The 23,730-nt window shown below is 41.1% G+C and overlaps 1 protein-coding gene across 1 annotated transcript in view; it reads left to right on the top strand.

The window, feature by feature from the left end:
* The first annotated feature begins 3,351 nt into the window (after window positions 1–3,351).
* ano1a (anoctamin 1, calcium activated chloride channel a) overlaps window positions 3,352–23,730 on the top strand; it is a 57,236-nt gene continuing 36,857 nt past the window's right edge. The window contains exons 1-3 of the mRNA XM_054609013.1: window positions 3,352–3,390; window positions 11,001–11,137; window positions 19,459–19,806. Of these exons, the coding sequence (XP_054464988.1) occupies window positions 11,060–11,137; window positions 19,459–19,806 (426 nt within the window). The 5' untranslated portion in view covers window positions 3,352–3,390; window positions 11,001–11,059. The remainder of the gene's footprint in view (window positions 3,391–11,000; window positions 11,138–19,458; window positions 19,807–23,730) is intronic.

The raw sequence follows: 23,730 nt of genomic DNA, 5'->3' as shown, positions 1-23,730 counted from the left end.
TCTGAATCTCATGTCTGGTGGATCCAGATCGCTGCTCCCAGAGCAGCATGGTCACTTCACTTCTTTCCCACATTTCCATGTAGTAAAAGAGAAAAGGTGAGTCCCCAGATGACAGCCTGCAGACAGAGCCTCGCTTTGAATATGTAAATATGAGCGTTGCTCAAACGTTTGGAAGGAAAACACCCCAGGAGGGAGTCTTATTGTTGTTTGATTGGTTTTCTCAGGCAGATTCTGCTCTGCTTTGTATGCCAGAGGCAAATTGCTTACTTCCAATATATAATATCTGTCTGATTGTCAAAAAAGCTTGCATTCCTGCAAATTCTGTGTCACTTTTTGCCCTTCCTTTCTCCAGAGTGAGTTCAGAAGTGGGGGTGTGTGTGAAAGTGTCCTGGCAGTCTACTGCAAGTCCGGACACGTCTGTATGGGAATGTCCTTCTCATCTGAGGAGACTCCCTGTAAACATGGCTGAAATTATAGCACGTGTGTCCATTGACCTAACACAGAGAAAAGCAATAACTTAGCTCATCTACCAAAGTAAAAGACAGAGGGACCGGCCTGGCCCTGAAGGGACGTCTGTTGTACATTTTGTTATAGAATGTGTTGCCTTCGGGCTCCCGTCCAATCAGCAGTCCCACGTCTTCACTTTGTCACGTTGCATAACCCACCAATGACTTCTCATTCTCCTGGAGCTGCCGTGTGGGAGGAGAGACTTTACCTGAGGAGGCCAGAGGCACTTCCTCCTCCGCCCCATCTGCACACACACGCACAGGTGAGTAGGAAGTGTTACCTCAGCCAAGACCTGCACCTAATCCTCTCTGTCTTCTACTCAAACGGCTTCATTCTACCTCTGGAGAAAAAGGTAATTTATCCATTTACTATGCAAGTCATTGCGCTCATTTAAAACTAGTCCGAAACCTGCACTTGTTTGCTCCTCTTTTAATTCATTTGTTCTGCGTGTAGAATGCCACCTTTACAATTTGCTTACCCTTAAAGCTAGTATGCACTTTCCATTTAATTCAATATTTTTTTTGAATTTTGGGCTGCACTTCAACTTATACTGACACTGTGGTCTAATTGGACAGGATTTTGGGCTCCATTATAAATAATTTAAATTATTTGGGAGTTTCCTTTACGTGTGGTCTGATTGACGCGCTTTGTCTCGAGGCGAAGTTTGAGCGAGGAGGTTTCCCCGTGATGCTTCTGTTTGATTGATTCGTTTCTTCACACCAGTTGATCAATTAATAGGCTCAAATACGCGGGAAATAAAGCCAGATTTAATTAAATACATTTATTTGATGCCCAGCGAAGGTTGGTTTGTAATATGAATGCAAGGCGCTCTCCCAATATTTCCCGGCAAACTCCGGCTCTCTCATCCAGCAAGGAGCGCGTCCTCGCGACTCGACGCACGCGGACAGGCGGTGTAACAGATAGTTGTGCAGATAAAAGGGAAATGAAGCATTTACACATAAACAAAACGTTTCTTTTTTTTTTTTTTTTTTTTTTTGGTAGTTATGTTTTGGGACACGTAGTCGATATTTCGGACATTCTGTGGCTGTTCGTTCTCAGAGCAGACCGTCTCAATAAACCAGCTCCGTATTCACCTGTGTCGCTAAAGTCGTTCGCAGGTGTCCGTAAGTGTCTCTTTCTTCTCTCCTGGCCGCGAGACGCTTTTACGCGAGACACCGGCACGGCGTTTTGCTCGTGCGCCTCCGATCACCTCGCGCCTACTGGAGGGCTCTAACGCGAGTGGGCGTCACCAGCTGTCGCAGTGATGCTCGAGAACAATGCTGCGTTCACCTCCGTAGGAGATAACTAGACTCATAGTAACAGAAACTGGAAGAGTATGTTACACTGCTGATGTCCAGTTCAATTATGCATGAACAATGACGGATTAATGTCAAATCATCCAGGGCAGTTAATATCATGCAAGCCCCCACCACACACCACCACCACGCCTTTAGCCCCAGATTGTTCCTCTCATGTGTAACAAACATCTGATTTTCATAAAATAAACAACCAGTAGTCTTTGAATATCTACAGAAGGTCATTTAAAGGTTATATATATGACATTCAGAGCATCCATCTATTATGTAAACATGTACTGGAGGAATACCTACCTGAGCAGGTATAGGAAGTTTCCATGCGTTGTTGACACAGCGTGCCCCACTGGCTAGTTTATGGCCGCCAATGTTGTGGTTGGCTATGGTCTCGACCGACAGAGTAAAGTGTTACACTCAACCACAAGTTCCCTCCAAGGTTATCACTGCTAGCTATGTTGCCGCTGTTTCCACTGTTTGCACCGTTAGCTCCTAGCCGCCGGTTCAGCCGTCGCCACGTTAAGAGCCGGGTGAACGCAACGGATATGCTCTATGAGTTTCGAATTTGGCGACCTTTGACAAAACTTCCTGATGGTAGGTATCGCCAGGGCCTCTTCGGAGCCTCTTCTAGCTGACCTGGATGAAATTTTTTTTAAAAATGTCATATTGTGTTTTGTAAATAATCCAGAACAGAAAAGTCATCTTTGCTTTTTTGTTTTGGGTGAAACAGAAGCAGACTATGAGTGCATTACCTTTGTATGCTTTGCATGGTTTTCATATGTTATGAAACCATGGGACCATGGGACCATGGGATTTTTTCTTTTTTGTGAACGGTTAACTAAACGTGATCTTTAAGAAAATTGCAAACTCGATTGTCAGTACAGTAAGGATCCACTCCACAACTTTTGTGCCAGTAACTAATGCACAAGCTGAGGTGAACAGTATCAACGCATCCCCTGGAAACCTCAGGTGAGTCGTGGCCCAGTGAGGCAGGCAGCTTACATTTCCTTGTTTTCCCATGGGACTCGAATGCATCATCATTCTTGCCAGTTTTGGCACGATGTTCGCTCAGCTTCCCTGCGCGTTATCACTCTGCTGTCTTGTGCGCGAGTGCTTTAATCTCATTTAGGCAGAGAGCTCCCTCACGCGCGGACTAGATGCTTTAGTATAGTAGTAGTAGTCATTCTGACAGATGATGTCATTTACTCAGGATGTGTTCACACCTTCTGTAGTCATCTCATTGAGATAAATACTACAAACTACTAGTGTAAATACTTTTTATTTGGGAACAGTTCGGTCCCCCGGCTCCCTCTGAGGCATGAATAAGTGTTGGCTGCCCGGTGTTTCCATGCAACAGCGCAGGCGGCTGTGAAGCCACGGAGCTCACACACACACACACACACACACAGGGTGGTGGTGGTGGTGGTGGTGGGGGTAGATGCTGTAGCGGAGAGAGAGGCGGCTCAGTATAGACCTGGACCCGGAGCGGCTCTCTGAACCCCGATGGAGCGACAGGATGATGGAGACGGAGAGCTGGTCGGGAGCGTAAGTCACCATGATAGAGAGGAGCCCGGTAAGAGCGCTTCCATTGACACTTTTCCGGATTTTTTTTATGATGCAGATGATGATGATGATGATGATGATGGTGATGGTGATGGTGATTTGTGCGCGCGGGCAGAGAAGTAAAAAAAGAAAATACAGCTGTGCGTCTTTTTGCAATCAAATGTGATGATGTCCTGGAATCCCCTGCTGTTGCTCCAGGTGGGTTGTTGCTGCTGATAACGCACATGGGCGCACTGGTGCGGCTCCAGATGTTTGTTTGGAGGGAGACCCGTCTAATTAGCTGTTCACATTAAGATGCTGCTGATGATGGGTGACTGATGCTCGTTTTAAAACGTATGCTGCTACCGAAATGATTCCTTTGTTGTTCTCAACTTATCCCCTAAATCATACAGGGATACTTCAGATTTTATGATTGCAATTTGTGGATAAAAATCCAGCTGCTGCTGCTGGAAACACAATATATATGAGAGCGGTGAACCCGAAGCAGTAAAGTTGTGGGTCCTAAAAGTCAAACAAATACTAAAAAGCTCCAGGACTGAGGGGAGCCGAGCTAGACCGTTCTTTATTTGTTCGCCACCTCTTTAATGTTATGTGTTACTTGGTCATATTTGAACATATTTATCAGTGCAGCTTTGAACATCAAATATAACAATTTGAATCAATTTGAATGACAGGGCCGATCATAAGAGGGTAAAAAAGGGGAAAGCCAGGAGGGGCCCCCGAGAAAGCTTTCCCCTTTTTACCCCCTTATGAGCAATGGTAACCAAATCTTCACCATTACCAACTAAAATAAACATTGTATTTATTTGTAAAATGTAGCCTTTTTTCGCCCCCCGCATCTTAGTAAATGACAAAAAAATAAACTTGGGTGGCGATCCTCATGACGAAGAAATGTATTGATCTAAATAAACTATCAGCTGATGTTGGGACTGACTGGAGTGTGTTCAGTAGAACGAGAGCATATGCGTCGTGCATTGATATGAGAGAAGCAGATTTGAGGGATGGCCAATTCACTGGACCTTTCTCAGGGGTCTGGCTGGCCCTCTCTGTGGGTGGGCCTGTTTGGAGATAATGCTCTTCTGCAATTATCACATGTATCTATATTTCCCGCCCCTGCACTGCCCTGTGAGCTCATTGGATCTGACTCACCTGTTCTATATCATCTCTGTATGTATATGCCACTCGGATGATCTGCTGTTGATGCTGCGCCCTTGTCACACGTGAATATTTGTGGTCGACATTTACATGCTGGAGTTAATAGGTGTGCAAACAAACTCGACAGCTCATATCAGTGTCGACATGAGATGCAACTACTTCCTGTTAGATCATTATTCCATTCAGTTGAAGCCACTCCTCTGTAACAATGGGCTTAGCAGGTTGAACACTGGCTGAAATCAGCAGGTACCACTGCTGCATGTTCCCAGTACCAGTTCTCAAGGCAACAAGCAAATGAGTATTCCAGCTTTTTTTTTTCTTGCCTGGAGATATTACCCTCTCCACTGGATGTTTAAGCTCTGCTCTAATAGCTACTCAATACAAAATGCAGAATCAGATCTCAGACAGGTGGACTGTCTTGATTTACAGTGAAAACATCTCATGTTGCCAAAAGCAAACCGCAGACCCATGCTGGGTTTGCCACCTGTCTTGGCTTCCTGTCAAGATATTTGGCAGAAGCTATCAGGTCTTGGGCAGGGTTGTGTTGGAATGGTATACCTGTAACTACAAGAAATAAACCACAACCTGTAATGTGTTTTTCTATGTTGTATAATCAGACAAAAAGTTATGTTTGCTTGCTTGGGTTGATATAACATGCAGTGCCAGACATGTAACATCAAGTTCACCTCAGGTATTTAAATCTGCGGAAACTAAACAAGCCTGTTCTGTTCCTTCATGGGAACTGCACGTTTCACGTGTCTGAGTCAGTGGAGGTCAAGAACCCAATATATTCATTTCCATTCATGTATTTTTATGTGCATTTTGAAGTACTGCCTCGTTTGTAAAGCAAAAGCTGTCTGGAAACGGCAAAATTCAATAAAACTTCCTCGATTGTGAAGAAAATCGTTTTTAACGCTCCCTTGAGGAGGTTTTTGCCTCCTCAAGGGAGCGTGGGTGATGTGAGGGTTGATGTGATAAATGGGATATAGAAACGCCTGCGCCAAATCATTTCTGACGTAATGAACACTTAACTCACAACACTGTCGACATCTTCCTGGGTATGTATTTACATCACATTACATTACATTAGTCATTTAGCAGACTGTATTTATATTGTCCTCCTCTCTAGACAACATGAAACTTGGCCGATAAGAACAAAGGAACAATTAAAACCAATTGAAAAAAATTCCTGAAGACCCCTCTCCATTTTTCTCTTGTAGATGAGTTAGAACCTCTACGTCTTCTACTCTGTTTACTGGCGTCCAGCCATGCGTAGCTTATAGCGCCAACTTCTGACCGAACTAAGCTGTAGCTCATTTTATTTGCTCCAAAGCGGTTGATGGAAACGCTCCTAATTCACAAATCTTTTTTACAACATTTCAAAAGTTTTGCTTAAAATTCACTTGAGAATGAAATGGAAACATGGCTATAGATGTGGGTATAGTGGCCATAAAGAAATAGGGCTAACATATTCCATCTATATACAGCATCCCATTGCTTTCTAACATCCCCTCTCATTGGCAACTTTTGATGCAACAATTCCTCATACCTATGGGCGTGAACCGCACATACACTTTGTCCACCCGACCATCCACCTCAACCTTCTGCCCTAAGAGGTTCTGCAGCAGTAAAACAGCACCACGCTGCTTTTGCGTTTGCTTCTGAGGGACGACAGTCATTATGTGCTCCACCACAAAGAGCTTGTGGCCCTGAAGACTGAGACATGGTCATTTAAGTGCTTGAAGGAACAACTGGTTAAGTCCTTTTTCTTGTGCGGACAGTTTCTTTTGGTTTAATTGAAGGCTTTTGCCTCATCCACCACTCCGGAGCTCTAAAAGGCAACCGATGTAGCCTTCCCCCACTGTAAGGCCGTATCGAAGCCATTAGAGGACGAACTGTACATTCAGCTATGCTCTCAGTAGCCAGCTTTATCATAGAGACTGAACTACTGGGTTGGTCTGGATAAAAAACTTTTTGCTTGGCAGTTTAACAGGACAATTTAAAAATCCACTTGATAATTTCACAAAATCATTGTTGAAGGTATAATAAATTGTTAAACATTTTTATGGAAATCGCAATATGACCTTTTGCAATTGACGAATGGTAGGAGGAAGGCCAAATTCCATTCTAAATGAAGTATTGTTGCTCTGAAGATGTCCTGGCCTACACATCATATTCTACCGACTTAAGAAAACATCAGAATACCCCATAAAAAAATCACATATAATCATTTTAATATTCAATGAAAATGAGAATAAGAATTAAAAAATGATCCTTCCCTCTAATATCTCAGTCAAAATAGATTTTTTGGATATACTCAGATGTCAACATACTTGTATCATCTTGTTGTTATACTACCCAATAGTTGCTCATTGAGAGTGGCAATAAAGAAGGCACAATCCAAACAGCATGCCGCTGTAGTAAAGGGACAACGAGTGTAGACTTGAAGTAAGTCTGTGTGTGCAGCAAATAGATATAACTTCTTAGAACTTCAACATTCTTTATAAGACACCTCTTTGTAGCCACCAACATGTGAAGCTTTAAAGAACCATGCAGCACTGGTGGGGTTTTTGTGTTTGAGCCCATTAACTAGAAAATCACTTCACCAGCAACGTTTTCAAGGTTTTCTGAGATTCAGACAGTTCGCCACTCAGACATCTAGAACCACTGACATCAAGTCGTCTAGTGGCGCTTTAAAGGACCACAATGGTGGTTTTTGTGTGTTCGAGCCCATTAACTAAATAGCTTCTTATCGACACTACGACCACACTGTGTGGGTTTAGACAGACGTTTTTACCTTCAGACAGTATTTTCACTTATTCTCTTTACAACTACATTTCTATGAGGAATCATCTATATGCCGCAAGTTTCCAATGCCCTCAAGTTGATTTTCATCACTTACTAAAATGAAGTATTTGGGTTGAATTTAGATTTGTCACCCTTTTTTCATCACAAATAAAAAATGATGTATTTGGGCTTGGATGTTCTTCCATAGGACTGCAAAATATGGGAAAATGGAGTTGGGCTGTGCACAAATAACTGCTGAATAGGATGTATCATGGCTAAGTGACTGCAGCAGCATAATGTTCTGTGATTCATTAAGCAGGTGTAATGTTTTTGACACACTGGAGAGAGAATTTAATGACAGAAGCATAAGAATCAGAATAAATGCGTTTTACCGGAGCTTTCCCTTCAATGCTGCAAATGCCAAAACACCAGTGATGTCAATTTTTATTTATCTAGCCTGTTTGCCTCAGGGGGCTTTACTATCTGTGCAGCATGCATCACCCTCTGTTTTTAGACCCTCGAGTCGGATCAGGAAAAACACCAAAAAAAACATTTAACAAAGGAAACAAAGGAAAACACATCAGGAGGCGCAAGGTGGAGGGATCCCTCTCCCAGGACGGACTGATAGATAGATTGTAAACATATCAGATGCACACAAGGGAGAGAGACAAGAGGAGAGGCTGTATCTCCTGGAGGACGAAGATCCAGATCCAAACATCTGGAATGAAGAGAGAGAGAGGTCCCAGGATGGCCGATGGTCCGGCACAGAGAAGGAGTGAAAGAGAGGACAAGGAGACCAGGGAGAGAGGGAAGGCAACAAGAGAGAGAGACAGGCTCAACACTATGACACTCACGGTCTTGTGGGACTACAAATAAACTGAGGGCTTAAGAGATGAAGTGGGTTTTTTTTTAGAAACTTCACAGTATTCTTGTCAGCAGGACAAACGCAGACTTTAGTACTGAACTTAATAGATCCATTGAGACCAAGACTGATTGTCGAAAGGATAACGGTAACAAGTACAAGCCTTAAGTGATTGAAGAATAAGCAACTAAAAAAATGTGTTTTAAGTTTGGATTTGAAGGCCTCATTTCCATTGGTCTTTGCTCGTTATGTTGAGAAATCCTGGCGAAAGATGATGTTGCCTTGTCTGGAAGATCTTTCCCGGATACTCCATTATCCTTTTCCAGACAGCAGTAAGGTAGTAGTCTGTGGGAGGGGTCTTTTATGATCCTGGAGGCCCCGTCTGGTTGGTGTTTAGCATAATGGGTGGAGGGGTAGATCCCAATGATGGACTTGGCTGACTTCACTATACTCTGTACTCAAGGTCTTAGACTGTGGGCCTCTCCTCAGACACAACCTGGAAAAAGGCACCCCTTTGGTTTACTTGCTTTGTTTCCCTCAATAACTGGATGCCAATAAAATCCTGATTATGTTATTTGATCCCATAGACACTCATACGCCGCATGTGTCATCTGTGTCCGTGAGTTGCCGCTGGGTTTCTGTGAATACTGTACATGCGCTTTAATACCCTGATGGCCCTGGGAGGGGTTTGTCCTAGCTGATCTGAGGGCTGCTATGTCCCTGGATTCAAAGGCAGCATCAGCAGCACAAGGACCTCAGTGGACAGCCATGGCTTCAAGTTAGCATGTACTGTGATGTTCTTGAGACGGAGTTGACATCGGAAAAAGCGATTTACACTGCCACGATGATAATGGTGGTTCATTTCCTTGGTAGATAGAAAGAACGGCACATCAGATCACACCCATACGTTCCACCAATGGTGAACAGTCCCTGGAGACCACCGGGGCATTCGCATAACATTCACTCAGCGAAGGTAAGGGCGTCATAGTCTAGCTGAAGGGTCAAACAGAGATATTCCCATAGTTTTCAGTGAAAAAACCCCCCACCACAGTCCTTATTCCCCCACTGAAGGTGTTTGCAGGATTCCAGTTCACTGTCCAGGGAATAAACATCTGCTGAGATTAGCAAGTTGTGTCTTGCAGCGTGTAACGGGCAGTTATCCAGTGATACTGATACTAGAAACACCCAGAGGAACATCCAAATGTTTTCTTTATGATGGTTCCTCCTGGGCTTATATTAATTAACAATATCTGTCAGAGTTGTTAGGAAATGTGATTATCAGACTGAGGCCCATTGAAGGACCAGGTAGAAGCAGTTACTCAGATAATTACCTGTGTTTTCAGCTTATTGCTGTGTCTGTGACTGATGAGTTTTTTCTCTTTGGTCAGAGCTTCATTACAGAAAGGAAGCTGGAAGGTGTTCTTGTTGAAATGTGTCAGCCATTTGTGCTCCCTAAGGGTAATACTAACTACCAACCCTCCTGGGGGTTCCTGAGATAATACTCAGCTTCAATTGCACTGTAATGGCATCGCACCAATCACAGCTGGATCGTTGCACAAAAAGAACATGCTCGTTTTGGGTATATTGCAGAGGAGCAGCTTGTAATGTCACACGACAGTTGAGCAGGCAATGCGTCCATCAGTATCCATGGTGACAGCTGTTACCTGAAAATGGTGGAGGGGGGTAAGTGCATCCTGCAGTTTATCTGGGTTTCTTAATTTCTTTAGTGGTGAGAGCTTGCCACAGAGAGCCATCATGCTTTTACTGATATCTCCTCAAGTCCGCCAGGGCGCTGGGCTGCCAAGGGGATACATGTGCTAGAAGCTTAGATTCAAGAACAAAATTGTTTCCATGGAAACAAAACTTATAGCCCATCTCAAAGTATTGTTCTCACAGGTTCTTAATGATTCTGATATTGGCAGTTTATGCAGGATATGTGGAGGGGGGACATTTACCCTTTGCGATCCGTTAATTTAACGTCAAACCCTCAACTGGGGATCCTCACACCGCAAACGAACAAAATACAAAATCTGCCTTTCCGACTTTTCAGATCATAACAAACAAATCAAAATGATATTTAAATGTTGTGTGAAATACAACTCATCAAGGCATCAATTAAGTATCCAGCTAAAATGAATATGACTGCTATTGTTATTGTTATCTTTTTCTTACAATGTCATGTACATACAGCTTTGCCCATGGATGGATTACTGAACAGGCCAACTGGGCAGAGGCCCAGGGGCCAGAGGGCCAGTTGATTTCTGATTCACAGCCTCTGTTTGAAGTGAATGTAAACATCCTGATCAGTCTTTTATTATTGAATATCTACAAGCAAATCTGACCCAATATTAGTTTTTGTTGTTTACTGAGGCCACCGGAACATTTCATTTAAATATAGCAGTAGTAAAGCCATTTAAATCAGAACAGCTCTGCTTTAAGAGGATAGACACTGTGTTTCAGGCTATCTTTGATGGTTTCCTTTAATTTGTTGGAGTAAAACATCTGAGTAGAGGTGTGTCAATTACAAACAACGCCTTATCTCTATTTGTTTTGTGTCTCTCTGAGTTTCCAGGGACCTCTTTCAGTCTTGGCGTCAGGGGGAGGGGTTTGTACCTGTCGGTGTCTAGGTTTCAATTTTCTCATAATCTGTGGATTACTATGCCCCAACACAGGCAGACTTTCATTGTGACAGCCATTCAAAAGTATAATTCAGAAAAATAATTCATTAAAAAGAGTATTTTTTTAAAAGGCAGATCAGAAAACGGGCATTTAATTCATGGCTAATGCAACATCCCCTCTCTCCCTTTCCTCCCCAGGTTCTCCTGCCCTAGCTCGTGAACGCTCAGGCAGCCCACAGCAGGAGGTGCTTGCCACGATGAGGAGGAACGACAACTATCTGCCAGTCCCTGGCGAGGAGAAGAACCTGGATGTGGACTTTGTCAACGAGTCCATAGTAAGACACTACATCCATGTTGTCATTATCATGATTTGTGGTGTAGAGTGGAGTTGAGCAGTGGCCGCTGACCAGTGAAATGTTTTACCATGAGAAAAGCTACAATTTTTCAAGGAGATGAAAGGATATAAACATCTGTGATTAATGAAGCATAAAGGCATAAGGGTGTTACCACTAATGCTGACGTTGAATTAATCTCATAGGGGTCATGAAGGGTGTAAATGGCCTTTAATAGGTACAGTGTTCAGTCTTTGTTAAGTCGTTTGGGACTTTTTTTAGGAACTGCAGGGACACTAAGAGTACCAGACCACGTCACTAGCCATGTTTCCTTTGGCATGTTTTTATTCGCATTTCGAGGTATCGCGTTAGAAAAGCTGAATGTAAACAGCAAGATTCAATGAAACTTCCTCAGTTGAGGTTTGATGTTGTTTACAAAAAGTTGATGCGATAAATGTGATATGGAAACGCCCTTGCCGAGTAAGTTCTGACGCAGCAAACATTTAACTCACATGACTGATCAGCTGTTTATGCTGACAACGTCATACCCCTATATATGTATATATATATATTTAAATTGTCTTCATCTCCAGACAGCATGAAACATGGGCGATTAACACTGGCTCATTTGAAACAAATTCCTCTCCATTGTTGTTAGATGGCCAAGCTGACTTGTTTCCAGTTGGTAACCTTGGGACATGGGCAAACAGAGTTGTAGTTCTTTTATTAAGGTTCCACCTGAGCTCTTTCAGAGGGTTCTACCTAGAGGCTAACATAATTGGCTATACCTTGAACCATATGTGAAAGATTCTGCCCACAACCCCCTATGAGAGGTTCTTCAGAACTTTCCTCCACGGTGTAATGGTTTCCCCCAGAACCCTTCAATGTAGGTTCTACCCAGAACCCTTCCACCTTAGGGTGCTAACAATAACCCACCCAGGGAGTTCTAAGATATGTACAGTAATATGTGGGTCCCATGTGTAGAGCAGTAGGTTATAAAGCTCCTATCATGAGAAATCAATTAATAACCCTGCTTGGACTGGTAGCCAGGGACCGAGGGAGGCTGTTAAGACACATTTTAATTTAAATCTAGTGTCTGCGAGGGAAAAGTATTCATTAAAATCTTGTTGACACACACTGTACACACAGTCAATGTGATGATACAACATTTTCACACAACAATTTGTGTACCTGCTCACACAGCAATGGGGAAAACTATTTTTTTTTTCAACAAATTATTTCCTGAAGCAAACAGAAACCATTGACTGCAATTGTCCCTTCAGATACATTGCATCATAGTTGTTCACTCTTGTGTTATGGGGATTAATCAAAGGTTGGGAGCACATACAGGTAGGCCAACATACAGGCTCTACCAATATCACCTCTGAGTCGCGGTTATGGTTTATGATCTGGCTCCGCACAGTTAGTAAATAATGGATGCTCTGTGGCTCCGGTATATTGTGCACAGTTCAATTCTGCATGAGACATTGCTGTTTTGTGGAAATGTCCATGCACGCTGCCACCAGTGGGAACTACTCAAAGTAATTGCATTCATAAAATGTATTTGTTGACTCAACGTCTATATGTATTTACAGCCTCCTGCTCCGTGTAATAACACAGCAGTGATCAGGGCTATAGCACATTCTTTAGCTTTAACACTTGCTTACAGAGGAACAGGAAGTGATTTGTTTTACATGTTAAATGACTCAAAATGCAACAGAATATTGAGCTTGAGCAGCAGTGAAGTGGCTGTGAAGAGAGCAGCACTTTAGGTGCCACTTGAGCTGAAGGATATTCCTCCAGCTCAACAGCACTCTTTAATCAGGCGGCATTTTCATTGCCACGACAACCAAAACGAGAGAAATTATGTCTACCGGAGAACAAAGGTCTAAACGAACCAGACGGAACATCATGATGCAAGTGTTGTGGGGTGATATCATAAGCACCGGTGTACAAGGATACATTGGACTGCTGTATGTGTAAAAATGTATCTGTCTGGCAAAACAAATGATTGCCGGTTGAATGATCTATCAAGTGTTGCATTCTCTTCATCAAAACTAAAATATCATCGTCTCGTCATCTCTCCTGTACTTCATGTTCTATTCATTGCTGGAGTGAAGAACAATTAACAGCCTTTGTCTTAACATAATAATCATTTTTGAAGTTTGATAACTTTTATAACAAAAGTATGAGCACAACTCCACATCATTTGGCGTCTTGAGAATATAAAATAATTCAGATTAATCAGTTGCAATCATAGGAAATCTGTAATTATCTGAAAATAACGAGATAATTAAATCATGAATTTGGGAATTCAGGCTGAGAAAATATTTTATAATTAGAACTTAATAACTTACATCCTAAATTGGGCCTAAAAGGAAAGCAGCCACGGCCAATTTCAGGGCATTTGAAATAGGGCTTCAGAGCCTATTTGCATAATTGATTATTAAATGCAGTCACTGGTGCAAGACATTAATTATGTTGTAGGGCTCAGAGGAAGTTTTGGTGCCAAATGTGCTTCTGCTTGGCAGCAAAATTAAAGCTGCTTTCTCTTTTCCTCTGGTGGGATGAAGTATTTCAAAGGGTCGGTTTCTCACTTACCTCTTGTGGTATTTAGCTTTGGAAATACTTTTTACTGAAGACACAGTCACTATGAAACCTGCTGACATTGAGGTGAGGTGAGGATACTTGCGGGCAGACAAGTAGCTGTTCCATTTTTTACATCAAATTCTTTTTAATCTTGTGAGCATCGCAAATGAAACTCCATTGGACTCCATATACCTCCACAGTGATGTATTGGACTGATATCTGGGTAGACACCACTAGGCTTTTTATTAACTCCTTATCTGTGTGGGCTTGGGAGAAGTATGCCAAATGTTTTATTGGCACTGTGGCATTACAGGTTGCTGAAGATTAAAATTGTGATTTAATGGGGTCAACAAAAACAAAACCTGACTATTCCAGCTGCTACATGCAGCTCACTGCTGCTATGAAAAACATTATTGACTAGAAAACTGCTGTGTTGTCTCAGCCTCGAGCTTATTATGGCTCAGATACATGTATTTGTGTGTGTGTGTGTGTGTGTGTGTGTGTGTGTGTGTGTGTGTGTGTGTGTGTGTGTGTGTGTGTGGGTGGCTGTGTGTGGAAGCCCAGAGGAGAGGAGAACCTCATTTCCCGGTGGCTTAGTGAGAAAAGAGTTCCTATTGGCGAATGATGCATACACCACCACATCCTCATGCGCCCTCTGAGAAGCGACCTCTGGCCTTTGCAGCTATGACTACTTCCTGTCGAACGAGGGCTGAGGATGAGTGTGTGTATTTGTGTGTGTGTTTTCGGGATGAGGCAGGGGGCTGAATACAGTGTATACACACACACACACACACACACACACACACACACACACACACACACACACACACACACACACACACACACACACACATTCACACGCACCAGCCCCTTATCATACCATCACAGACACACACGAACACACACTGTTCTGTGCATGTCAGCGCAGTGCCTACTGTGTCAATATTAGTTTTCTGCTTTAGTTCACAGTTTATGGCTCTTTTATTGACAGCGGGCTGTTTTATCTTCAACATGTATTGCCGTATAATTGTCCCTGTATTGCAATGTAAACATCCACATTGGATATCAGCAGCTTATAGTGCTCTCACAAATTCCCACACAGTATGTGATGTCTTCAGGCTCCCATATCTCTCTCACTGTTCCATACTGCATATACTCTACACCTGGTCTCCACAAAAAAAAAAAAAAAAAAAAAGATACTTTATCATCTCTATTTACAGATTCATTTCCTCATAACTGCTCAACAAACAAACTCGCGACCTGAACTTCTTTCAATTTGGTTCCATTTCAAATAGAGCTACTAGCATGGCTGTAAACTCTTGTTTACTCTTGTTTGGACACATAATTATATGGAAGACTACATGTAGCACATAGTTCATTTGTAGATTTATTTGTTTATATAAGGCCACAGTTGTTTATGGTCTATTTTTATGTCTATGTTCTATTTATTCCCTGTAGTGTCCTTCTGCATTCTGGTGCCACAGTGACCTAATTCCCCCCCAAGCATCATAAATTTTCATGTAACGTAATCAAAACAAAGATTAATCTGTTAAGGGTTTATACAGCGTGATAAACAGCTAGCCTTTTGTACTGTGTGTCAACATGCCGGGGGTCAGTGGAAGAAGCAGAGGATCTGTGTGTGTTTGACTGATGTTTTGCCTTGTAGCAGATAACCTCAGCCGGCACACACACACACACACACACACACACACACACACACACACACACACACACACACACACACACACACACACACACACACACACACACACACACGCACGCACACACACATGCACGCATACACACATGCACGCATACATGCAGGGTTACAAGTACAAATAGCCTGGAGTTTAGTTCATCAAGTGGCAGGACTCAGCTGCAATGAGACAGATAAGACTGGACAAGGTCAGACAGAGGTTGTTATTGTTTGTTTTTTAGAATTACATTAGATTGGGTCAGAAAATAAATATGGAAAATAAAAATTCTACATCTTAGGTTGTGCTCCTATATTTCATGTATATGCTAATCATAATCTTCACATAACATCTGTAATCCCACAGTCATTATACCAGCCACACGAAAATCAAAACAGAAGAAGTGTCCTGATGTATTAAATCAATGGACGTGGGCAAGAAATGCCATGACTTTGAAAGCTAAAGCCAAATAAGTGCCACATGCCCACTATTGTAACAGACTGTTTCTACTTTTCATACAGTATTAATAAGCCGGGCTGTTGAATGCCCACATTTACTGATCAGGACAGTAATCATTTCCTTTTCAACACCATTAACGTCTAGTGTGGAGGCTCATTCTTGAGCGTAGCAATAAAATATTCTAAAGTTATATTCACTTACTCAGCTATTCCCTGAGAATTCTAAATTCCCTGAGCCAAGGCTTTTCTTTGTCATGTGATTATATTTTTATCGCTGGCCATTAATGTCCTGTTCTAATTGTGCAGTATTGTGTATGTGGTGTACAGATTTGAAGTGTACATTCTATACTCCTGTCACTGAAACAGAGATGTTTTTATTCTAGAGGGTGCATCTTTTAAATTATTGTGGTCATTCAGAATCATGTGGCACTCAGACCCAAGTATAAATATATTTAAAAACAGCTCTCAAATAAACAAAAAAGTGGGTTTTCATTTACTAGAAAAGTCTAGGCAAATGTTATTATTAATTAAAATGTACCCGAAAAAGATGACAGAGAGATAGAACTGAATCCAAACTCCAGTTAAATGAACTACAACAGAACTGAGTGACTTAACTGTCCTCAACAGAGACAAAGCTGACCTTATTCATGACACATGAGGGGGAATATATATACTGTCTGGCCAAACCATTAAAAGACACAAGGGATGGATGAAACAAATTTGCCTGTAACTGAACATCACCATAAATGACTGAAAAGGACATAGAGGCTCATTGTCCTTTAACTGCACACCTTGCAGGTTGAGGCCACGTGGGTAAACTGCAAAATGAAAACTACCTGGCTAATGTTTTCTCAGTCTCCAGGTGCAACATGATTACCCAGTAAAATGCAAAAGATGTGTATTAAAGTATGAGGTGACATCTTTGCAGATATACTGCCTATCAGCATATTGAAGGGATTTATAATCCACAGAAGTATGATGATCAAGATCTTCATTTAATACAGCTGGGAATTGCAAGACACAAATAGACAGTTTAAGGTGCGTATCACTCTGTAGAATCTAGCAGTATATATTAAATATTCCATGAAGAAGCAAACGACATGATTCAGATGGAGAAGCACATTTGTTTACTTTGAAGCATTCTGCAGCTGGATACTCGTGACGTCACGAGATCACACTAGAATAACGGGATAACATATCGCACAAAAATCCGTTTTGGGAGGCCTCGAAGCACAGACCAATCAGCGTCCAGTGAGAAACTCTGGAAAGTAGGGGCGTGGCTTAGGTGTGTGCGACGAGGAGAGGTGACTGTTTGTTTTACACAACAATGGTGGCCCCTGAAGAAGTTAGCGTTGATGCTGCGATAGTATGAGTGCATTAGTCCAGTGAACCATCAGGTAACCTACTGCAGAGAATGAATAGCATGAAGCCCTGTTACAACCACCAACTATGTTATCTACTTCCCCCTCCCTGCCAAGTGCTCTAAGTTTGCCTATCAGTCTCCATCTTTGTTTGTGTTTTGATCTTGTTCCCAGATATTTCCACAACTACTGGCCATTTCAGCATCACATTTCGAGTAGACATTCTTGGTTCTTGGTGGATAAACAACCCAGTTGCCAGGAAAATATGTTGGCATTGAACATTTCTGAAAAATATTCTTTTCATTTTTATTATTTTGAATGTGGATGTTTTTGCATTTTGGCAGATCAAGTGGTGTAGTAAAATAAGCAATGTACAGAGCAGGTGGCATTATGGAGCGTCACTTATTTAAAGTCACGTTGTAAAATACTGAAGGTAAAGAGTGAAACAGTCACAACCGATGGCTGGGAAGGGTGGTGGACGGGTCAAACAACCTGGACTTTCACCCAGGAGGCCGCTGTTCGTGTCCCCTGTGAAACCAAAAATAAATTTTGAGTTTTGGCTTGTTACATCATGTTGTATCGCTTGTTACGTTTTGTTACGCAAGAAAGTCCACTAAGGGCAGTTATTTATTTGCGCTGGTTACACTGTCACAGTTGCTACACTATGTTGTTACGATTTTCTTTAAACACAAACCATGAGCTTTTTTTCGAACCACAACCAAGTAATTTTGTTGCCTAAACTCACCAATCATTTCACAATGTTAACCTCGTGGAATTGTGCGTTTCTGCAAGAGTGATAGGAGGCTCAAACATTATGAATTGTATTCATGAAACATATTTTTGGTTCAGAGAAGTCAAATACATACGCACCTCTCTTACTCCTGAAATCTCCTAAAACCTTAGCTCAGTTTTCACTAAATACCAGACCATGAGAAGCAGAACGACTTGATGAACAAGAATATATAAAAATTACGCAATACACACCCATTATAAACTCAGAAAAGGTCTGCATAAAACATAAGTGTGATTATTCAAAAAACTGTACAAGATATTAAAAAGCTAAATCATACCTTCATAGTTCAAGGTTTTTTGAACATTTGAGAGTTTAAATGGTGTCTCTAGCTGAAGGGGAAACAGAAAGCTTTCAAAGTTGAAGAAGTTTGAGAAGATTTGAAGAGTTTCCCAATAGGGAACCATTACATGAAAAATATGAATATTGCTTAATATTTAAAAAGCATAAGAGGTAGAAATGAGAAAAGTCATTGCAGGAATGTCCTGAAAGAGCTGAATAATTTGATAGTTGAACGGTTTCTGTAGCTGTAACGATGCAGAACTATTTAGATGCCAAAAAACGTACGGAAGAAATATAAGAAGAAAAGAGGAAGAAGATTAAAGCTTAGAAGAACAATTGTTGGAATGCTTAATCAGCATTCCAACAATGACTGCAAACAGAATAAATCATAAATGTATCTTGTGATATAAATTTATAAATGACTCTCTCCACAATAATATGTTTCATACAGTAACATTATATTTAAATGTTAGAAGAATCCAGTTGATAAAAATGACACACAAATATATTTCTGATGCTCACCCACATATATATTTTTTAAAAAAGTGTATTTTTTTTTTACAGCTAGTAAAAACATATTTGGATGTTGTTACTAGCTGTTGAACCTGCATTTACAAACTGTGTCATGTCAAGTCATGTATTAACTTGTATTTGTGTGTTGGGTTTTCATTGGGTTTTATGTTGCTTGATGCACGAATGCATTTTTCAAACAAGGAATTATCTGTTACCAATCAGAAGATTTATACATTTTTAAACAACATTTTCAAAATGTAAATTTCATTTTACTGTGGGTTTAAAACATTTCTGAAACATGTCCATAATTTAACTCCCAGTACTACTTATAATTACAAGTAGTACTAGATATCACTACCAGTACCTGATGTCAACCCAGTGATTCCTTCTGTACATTAAGTGGTTTTGAAAATGATGTAAGTCACGGAGGTTATGCTTACAAAATGCAGGATTGCCCTCAAAGTGAATTCCTTTGAAGGTTGCTGCTAGCATAGTGATCGCCAGGAAGGATTGCATGTGTCAGAAAAGTTACCATCTGCAAAAATCTGGATAATTTGAATTATAAGTTTTAAGTGATAGATTCCATACATCTACAGTAATATATGACATTCTGTCTCTTTGCCTGTCATGCTTCTAGCCCATGAAAAATATGTATGCGGATGAGGGCTCACCTCTGTATCCACGGCTGGGCCCATACTTCACTGATGGCCGACGACGGGTGGACTACGTGCTGGCGTACCAGATCCAGAAGCCCACCAGCATCCGGCGCCAGTCCTCCAGGTTCGGCGACAACAATTTCATCCGCCGGCTTCGGCGCAGCATGAGCATGAGAAGCAGCCGTGCCCCGCTGCAGCCGAAGGAAGACCCGGAGATCGCCGCCCAGAAGCAACGGACGGACTACCACGAGGATGACAAGCGCTTCAGGCGGGAGGAGTTCGAGGAAAACCTCCTGGAGACGGGGCTGGAGCTGGAAAAGGACGAAGGGGTGAGAGCTGAATGTGACCTGGTATATTGACAATTGACCTTCAAGCTTCAGTTGCTGCGTCTGTCGAGCTGTCCTTTCTAGCACTGCGTCTTTGCAATTTACAATCATAAAAAAGGTCAACTTTAAAATTCTAAGTCCTTTATAAAACTACAGCTTCTTGATAAAAGGCTGACGCTCAAGCTGCAGGTCCTAGTCAGGTCAGCCTGTAGGCCAGCCGTCACCACTTGATAATCAAGTAAGTCCTAGTATTACTCGTAGAAATATAAGATCTGAATATCATTTCAATCCAACATAAACCTCTTTGGCTGCTTAGCTTACCAATTGTTTGTGTTTTAAAACTGTTTTTACATAACAAAAGAAAAGCCTTTTAGGATGAGGTCTAACCGATTTGTCTGGCAAATGTTTGGATGGATTTACAGGTGTTGAAACTAGCCCCAAATCCAATTAGCAGTAATCTGTGTGGTCCTTTTCTACCGTGTAGAAGAAGAACACAGAGTGTGAATGTGCTACTTGTGAATTGGGCTCTTTATTCAACCTCACAGACTACTGTTATAGAGTGCGCCACTAAGGGAAAGATCTTCGGTTGGATCCCTGGCTCCTCCAGTCCGCATGTCGAGGCGTCCTTGGGCAAGACACTAAATCTCAAATTGCCCCTGAACGCTGTCCCATTGGTGTGTGAATTCAAATTTATTTAGGTATAGGTGGAACCTCGGAAGGCAGCCCCTGTCATCAGTGTGTGAATTTTGACATGTATTGGTAAGCGCTTTGAGTGGTCGAAAGGTTAGAAAGTTAATACTGTGCTCCTTGTCCATGGAAGCTCTGTTACTACTGTAAGTGTTAAGCTGGTTAGCCAGACGTGCTAATGTTTGCAGCTTATGTTAGATTTAAGCTTTTCATTTCCAGCTGATAAAGAGGGACCAACCTCCAAACGCTTTAACACAGCCCGATGCAAGCAACTGTGAGATGTGGAGAAATCCAGAGCTCAACAGATCGCCGTTATGATCCGCTATGATTGGCTGTTTGGGGAGGGATGTAGCAACGAATCAATAATTTGTTAATTTGTGTATATTTAAATTGGTTTTTTTTTAGGCATTTATGCTGATAGTCGACATTTAAAAAAGGGAAAAAGTGGAGACAAGACTGCATGTATTACATCCAGCAGGTCACATGGCAGATTCAGGTCATGTGACTGACAGTGGAGAATCTGAAGGAGACAGGACTCGATCCCCCTGGGAATCCCCCTGGAAACATGTGTGAGGGAGAGATTGAATTCAATTTCTTTTTTGTCAATTCTATTACCTTTGGATTTGGATTTCATCCTGCCAATCTCAGAGTAATGGGTTTTCTTGATTATCTTGAGCTTCAGAAGAGATTCTACTTGCTATAAAATAGCTGTAGTAATGAGCTCATGCTTCAGGTACATAGAGGATCAAAGTCGGTGTGAGGTGGGCTGAATCGATATGTCCGTACGCTTTAGTAAACTGGGGTTAAGCTGTATGGAAGAAGGTAAGAGTAGTTCATTATGTTGTACATATGGGCTCAGCTTGAAGACAGGACTCGACGCTGCGCACAGTCAGTACCAGAAGGTTCGTTACATGACCCTGTGTGTGTGTGTGTGTGTGTGTGTGTGTGTGTGTGTGTGTGTGTGTGTGTGTGTGTGTGTGTGTGTGTGTGTGTGTGTGTGTGTGTTTAGGACAGCATGATAATACATCATGGGGAAACACATTGCAGCTCTTTAAATTTGATATATATTACATTATTTGTCGTCGTAAAATTTGATATTATATTCATGATTCATGACGTTTCTCGTGCTTAAGTAGTTTTATATTTCATATTTTCTTTACTATGTTTATTGGGACTGTGATGCACAAGTACGTGAAATCTTTTTGGCAATAAACCAGTTTGAGTAAATTAGAAAAGCTAGAAACTCAGATGTATCTTTATATTGAGTTATTAGTATTATCTACTAACAGCCTACGTTCTAGTTACACATGATGTGTATAACTGTGAGAAAAAGAAAAGAGAGAATCAATTTTGCACTTGATCCCAGTGCATATGGAATGTGTCAATTTAATATAGTATATTTATTTCCCTTTAGAGCTGCCAATGAAAGACCCAATTCAGGCAGTCTAGTTTATCTGATAGATAACCTCAGGAGTGGATGGTTACATTCTAATGATATAATAGAACGTAATTTGAACTGACGAAGAGCACTACGTTGACTTTTGTTTTTCATATCTTATCTCATCTAAATGTCGATATTTGGTAGGCTTTATTCCTGTGCTGTGTATTTGCTACATGAGTGGACCCATGAACACAAAAGAGATTTGTTTTCATTAACGGAGAGGCAGAGCTTTTTTGACTTAAATTTGATTCTTTAGTCAGTCTTCTGCAGAAAAGACAAATTGAGATAAATTGACTCTTAAAAACTGTATGAGCAGACCTGTAAAATAACATAGCTTGATTCTTAATATGTTCTGAAAAAGGCTTTCAGCAACACTCTGTGTGATATGATGTCACTCTTAATGACTTGAAACTTTGGAGCCAGTTTCCTATGGAGGGCTACGGAGGCATGAGTGTGCCAAGTTACAGACTTTCTCAGTTGGTAGATGATACATGATGTGACTTTAGCATTTATGTACGGTTCCCTCGTCGAAAAGCCAATAGGACTTTTACATTGAATTTTGGATTATTGCACAAAATAAGCTCTGTGGCAAACACAAGTTATTGATACTTACATGTTTTGTTCAGCAATATAATCTCCTTTTAAGATTTACGAAGGGTGAATGCATTCGCCTGAAGAAAAAACTAACGCTAGGCCGTAGACAAGCTACACAGGTGTACTAGTGTTTTACGTGTTTAAGTTTTGTAGTCTAATTTTGCCACTTGAAGGGAACCGCCTTTTTTTAGACCTGTAAAAGATTCAAAATCTGTGAGAAGAACATTTACTGATGAATTTTATGTCGTGGAACAAAACGTTAAAATCTGTCAAGCTTGTGTTAACCACAGACATTATTTCAGGTGTCTAACCAAAAAAACATTTAAAAAAAACATTGGATTGAACTGGATGTTGAAAAATGCTAACTAATTTCCTGGTTTTTGGACTCATTACTGCAGCACTCTATAATACCCCGGAACACCTACTGACAAATCAAGGACAAATGCATTATTTCAGTCTTTCTGCACAAATTCAACAGATATCGTTAACAATGTTAGACAGTAGGGTTTGTAATTCCACTCATTTTATTCTTCATAACACTAAATTAAACACAAAATTACAATTCCAGATTTTTCATTTAATAAAGCTTAGTTGAAGTTACAGTGCTAAGTGTTTATGCAACTTCTATAACAGTAAGCTAATATTACATTTTGTAATTTTTATCCATTACAATGATTTCACCTTATTCCTATTTCGTCGTTAAGTTTCCACAGTTGCATTCAAAGGAAAACACTTCAATATCAATTGAGAACAACACCAGAGCAGATCAATAACAGGAGTTCTCATTACTCGGCAAGTCTTTTTCATGAAGTATTTAACCGTTAAAGAGACGAGTAATTGTACATGCACCATTATGGCTGTTTTTCAAACACACATACAAACCCTATTTGTCATATTAATATTAACAGTATATTAATCTTGATGTATAATACCTGCTGCAGCAAACAACCAGCCAATGCTTACTGTAAACAGACGCAACAAATAAAATGGTCAATCTCTGTGATGTATACAGCCAGTCGACTAGTTTGAACTGGTTCTTGTATATTTCTGTATCCAGACAGGTCAGTGTGCCGAGCTGGAGGGCGTGAAGTGAGTCTGGCAGTGTATGAGTGGTTTTACATAACAGTAGAAGCTACAGAGAGAAAGATCCCATATGCAGCAATATAGATGTGTTTTGTGCTGAAATGGATGCAGTGGAATGGAAG

The sequence above is a fragment of the Anoplopoma fimbria genome, chromosome 2 (genome assembly GCF_027596085.1).
Source record: "Anoplopoma fimbria isolate UVic2021 breed Golden Eagle Sablefish chromosome 2, Afim_UVic_2022, whole genome shotgun sequence".
In the NCBI taxonomy this organism is placed as follows: Eukaryota; Metazoa; Chordata; class Actinopteri; order Perciformes; family Anoplopomatidae; genus Anoplopoma; species Anoplopoma fimbria.
Note: the sequence above shows the minus strand (reverse complement) of the source record. Positions and strands in the feature narration are given on the sequence as shown.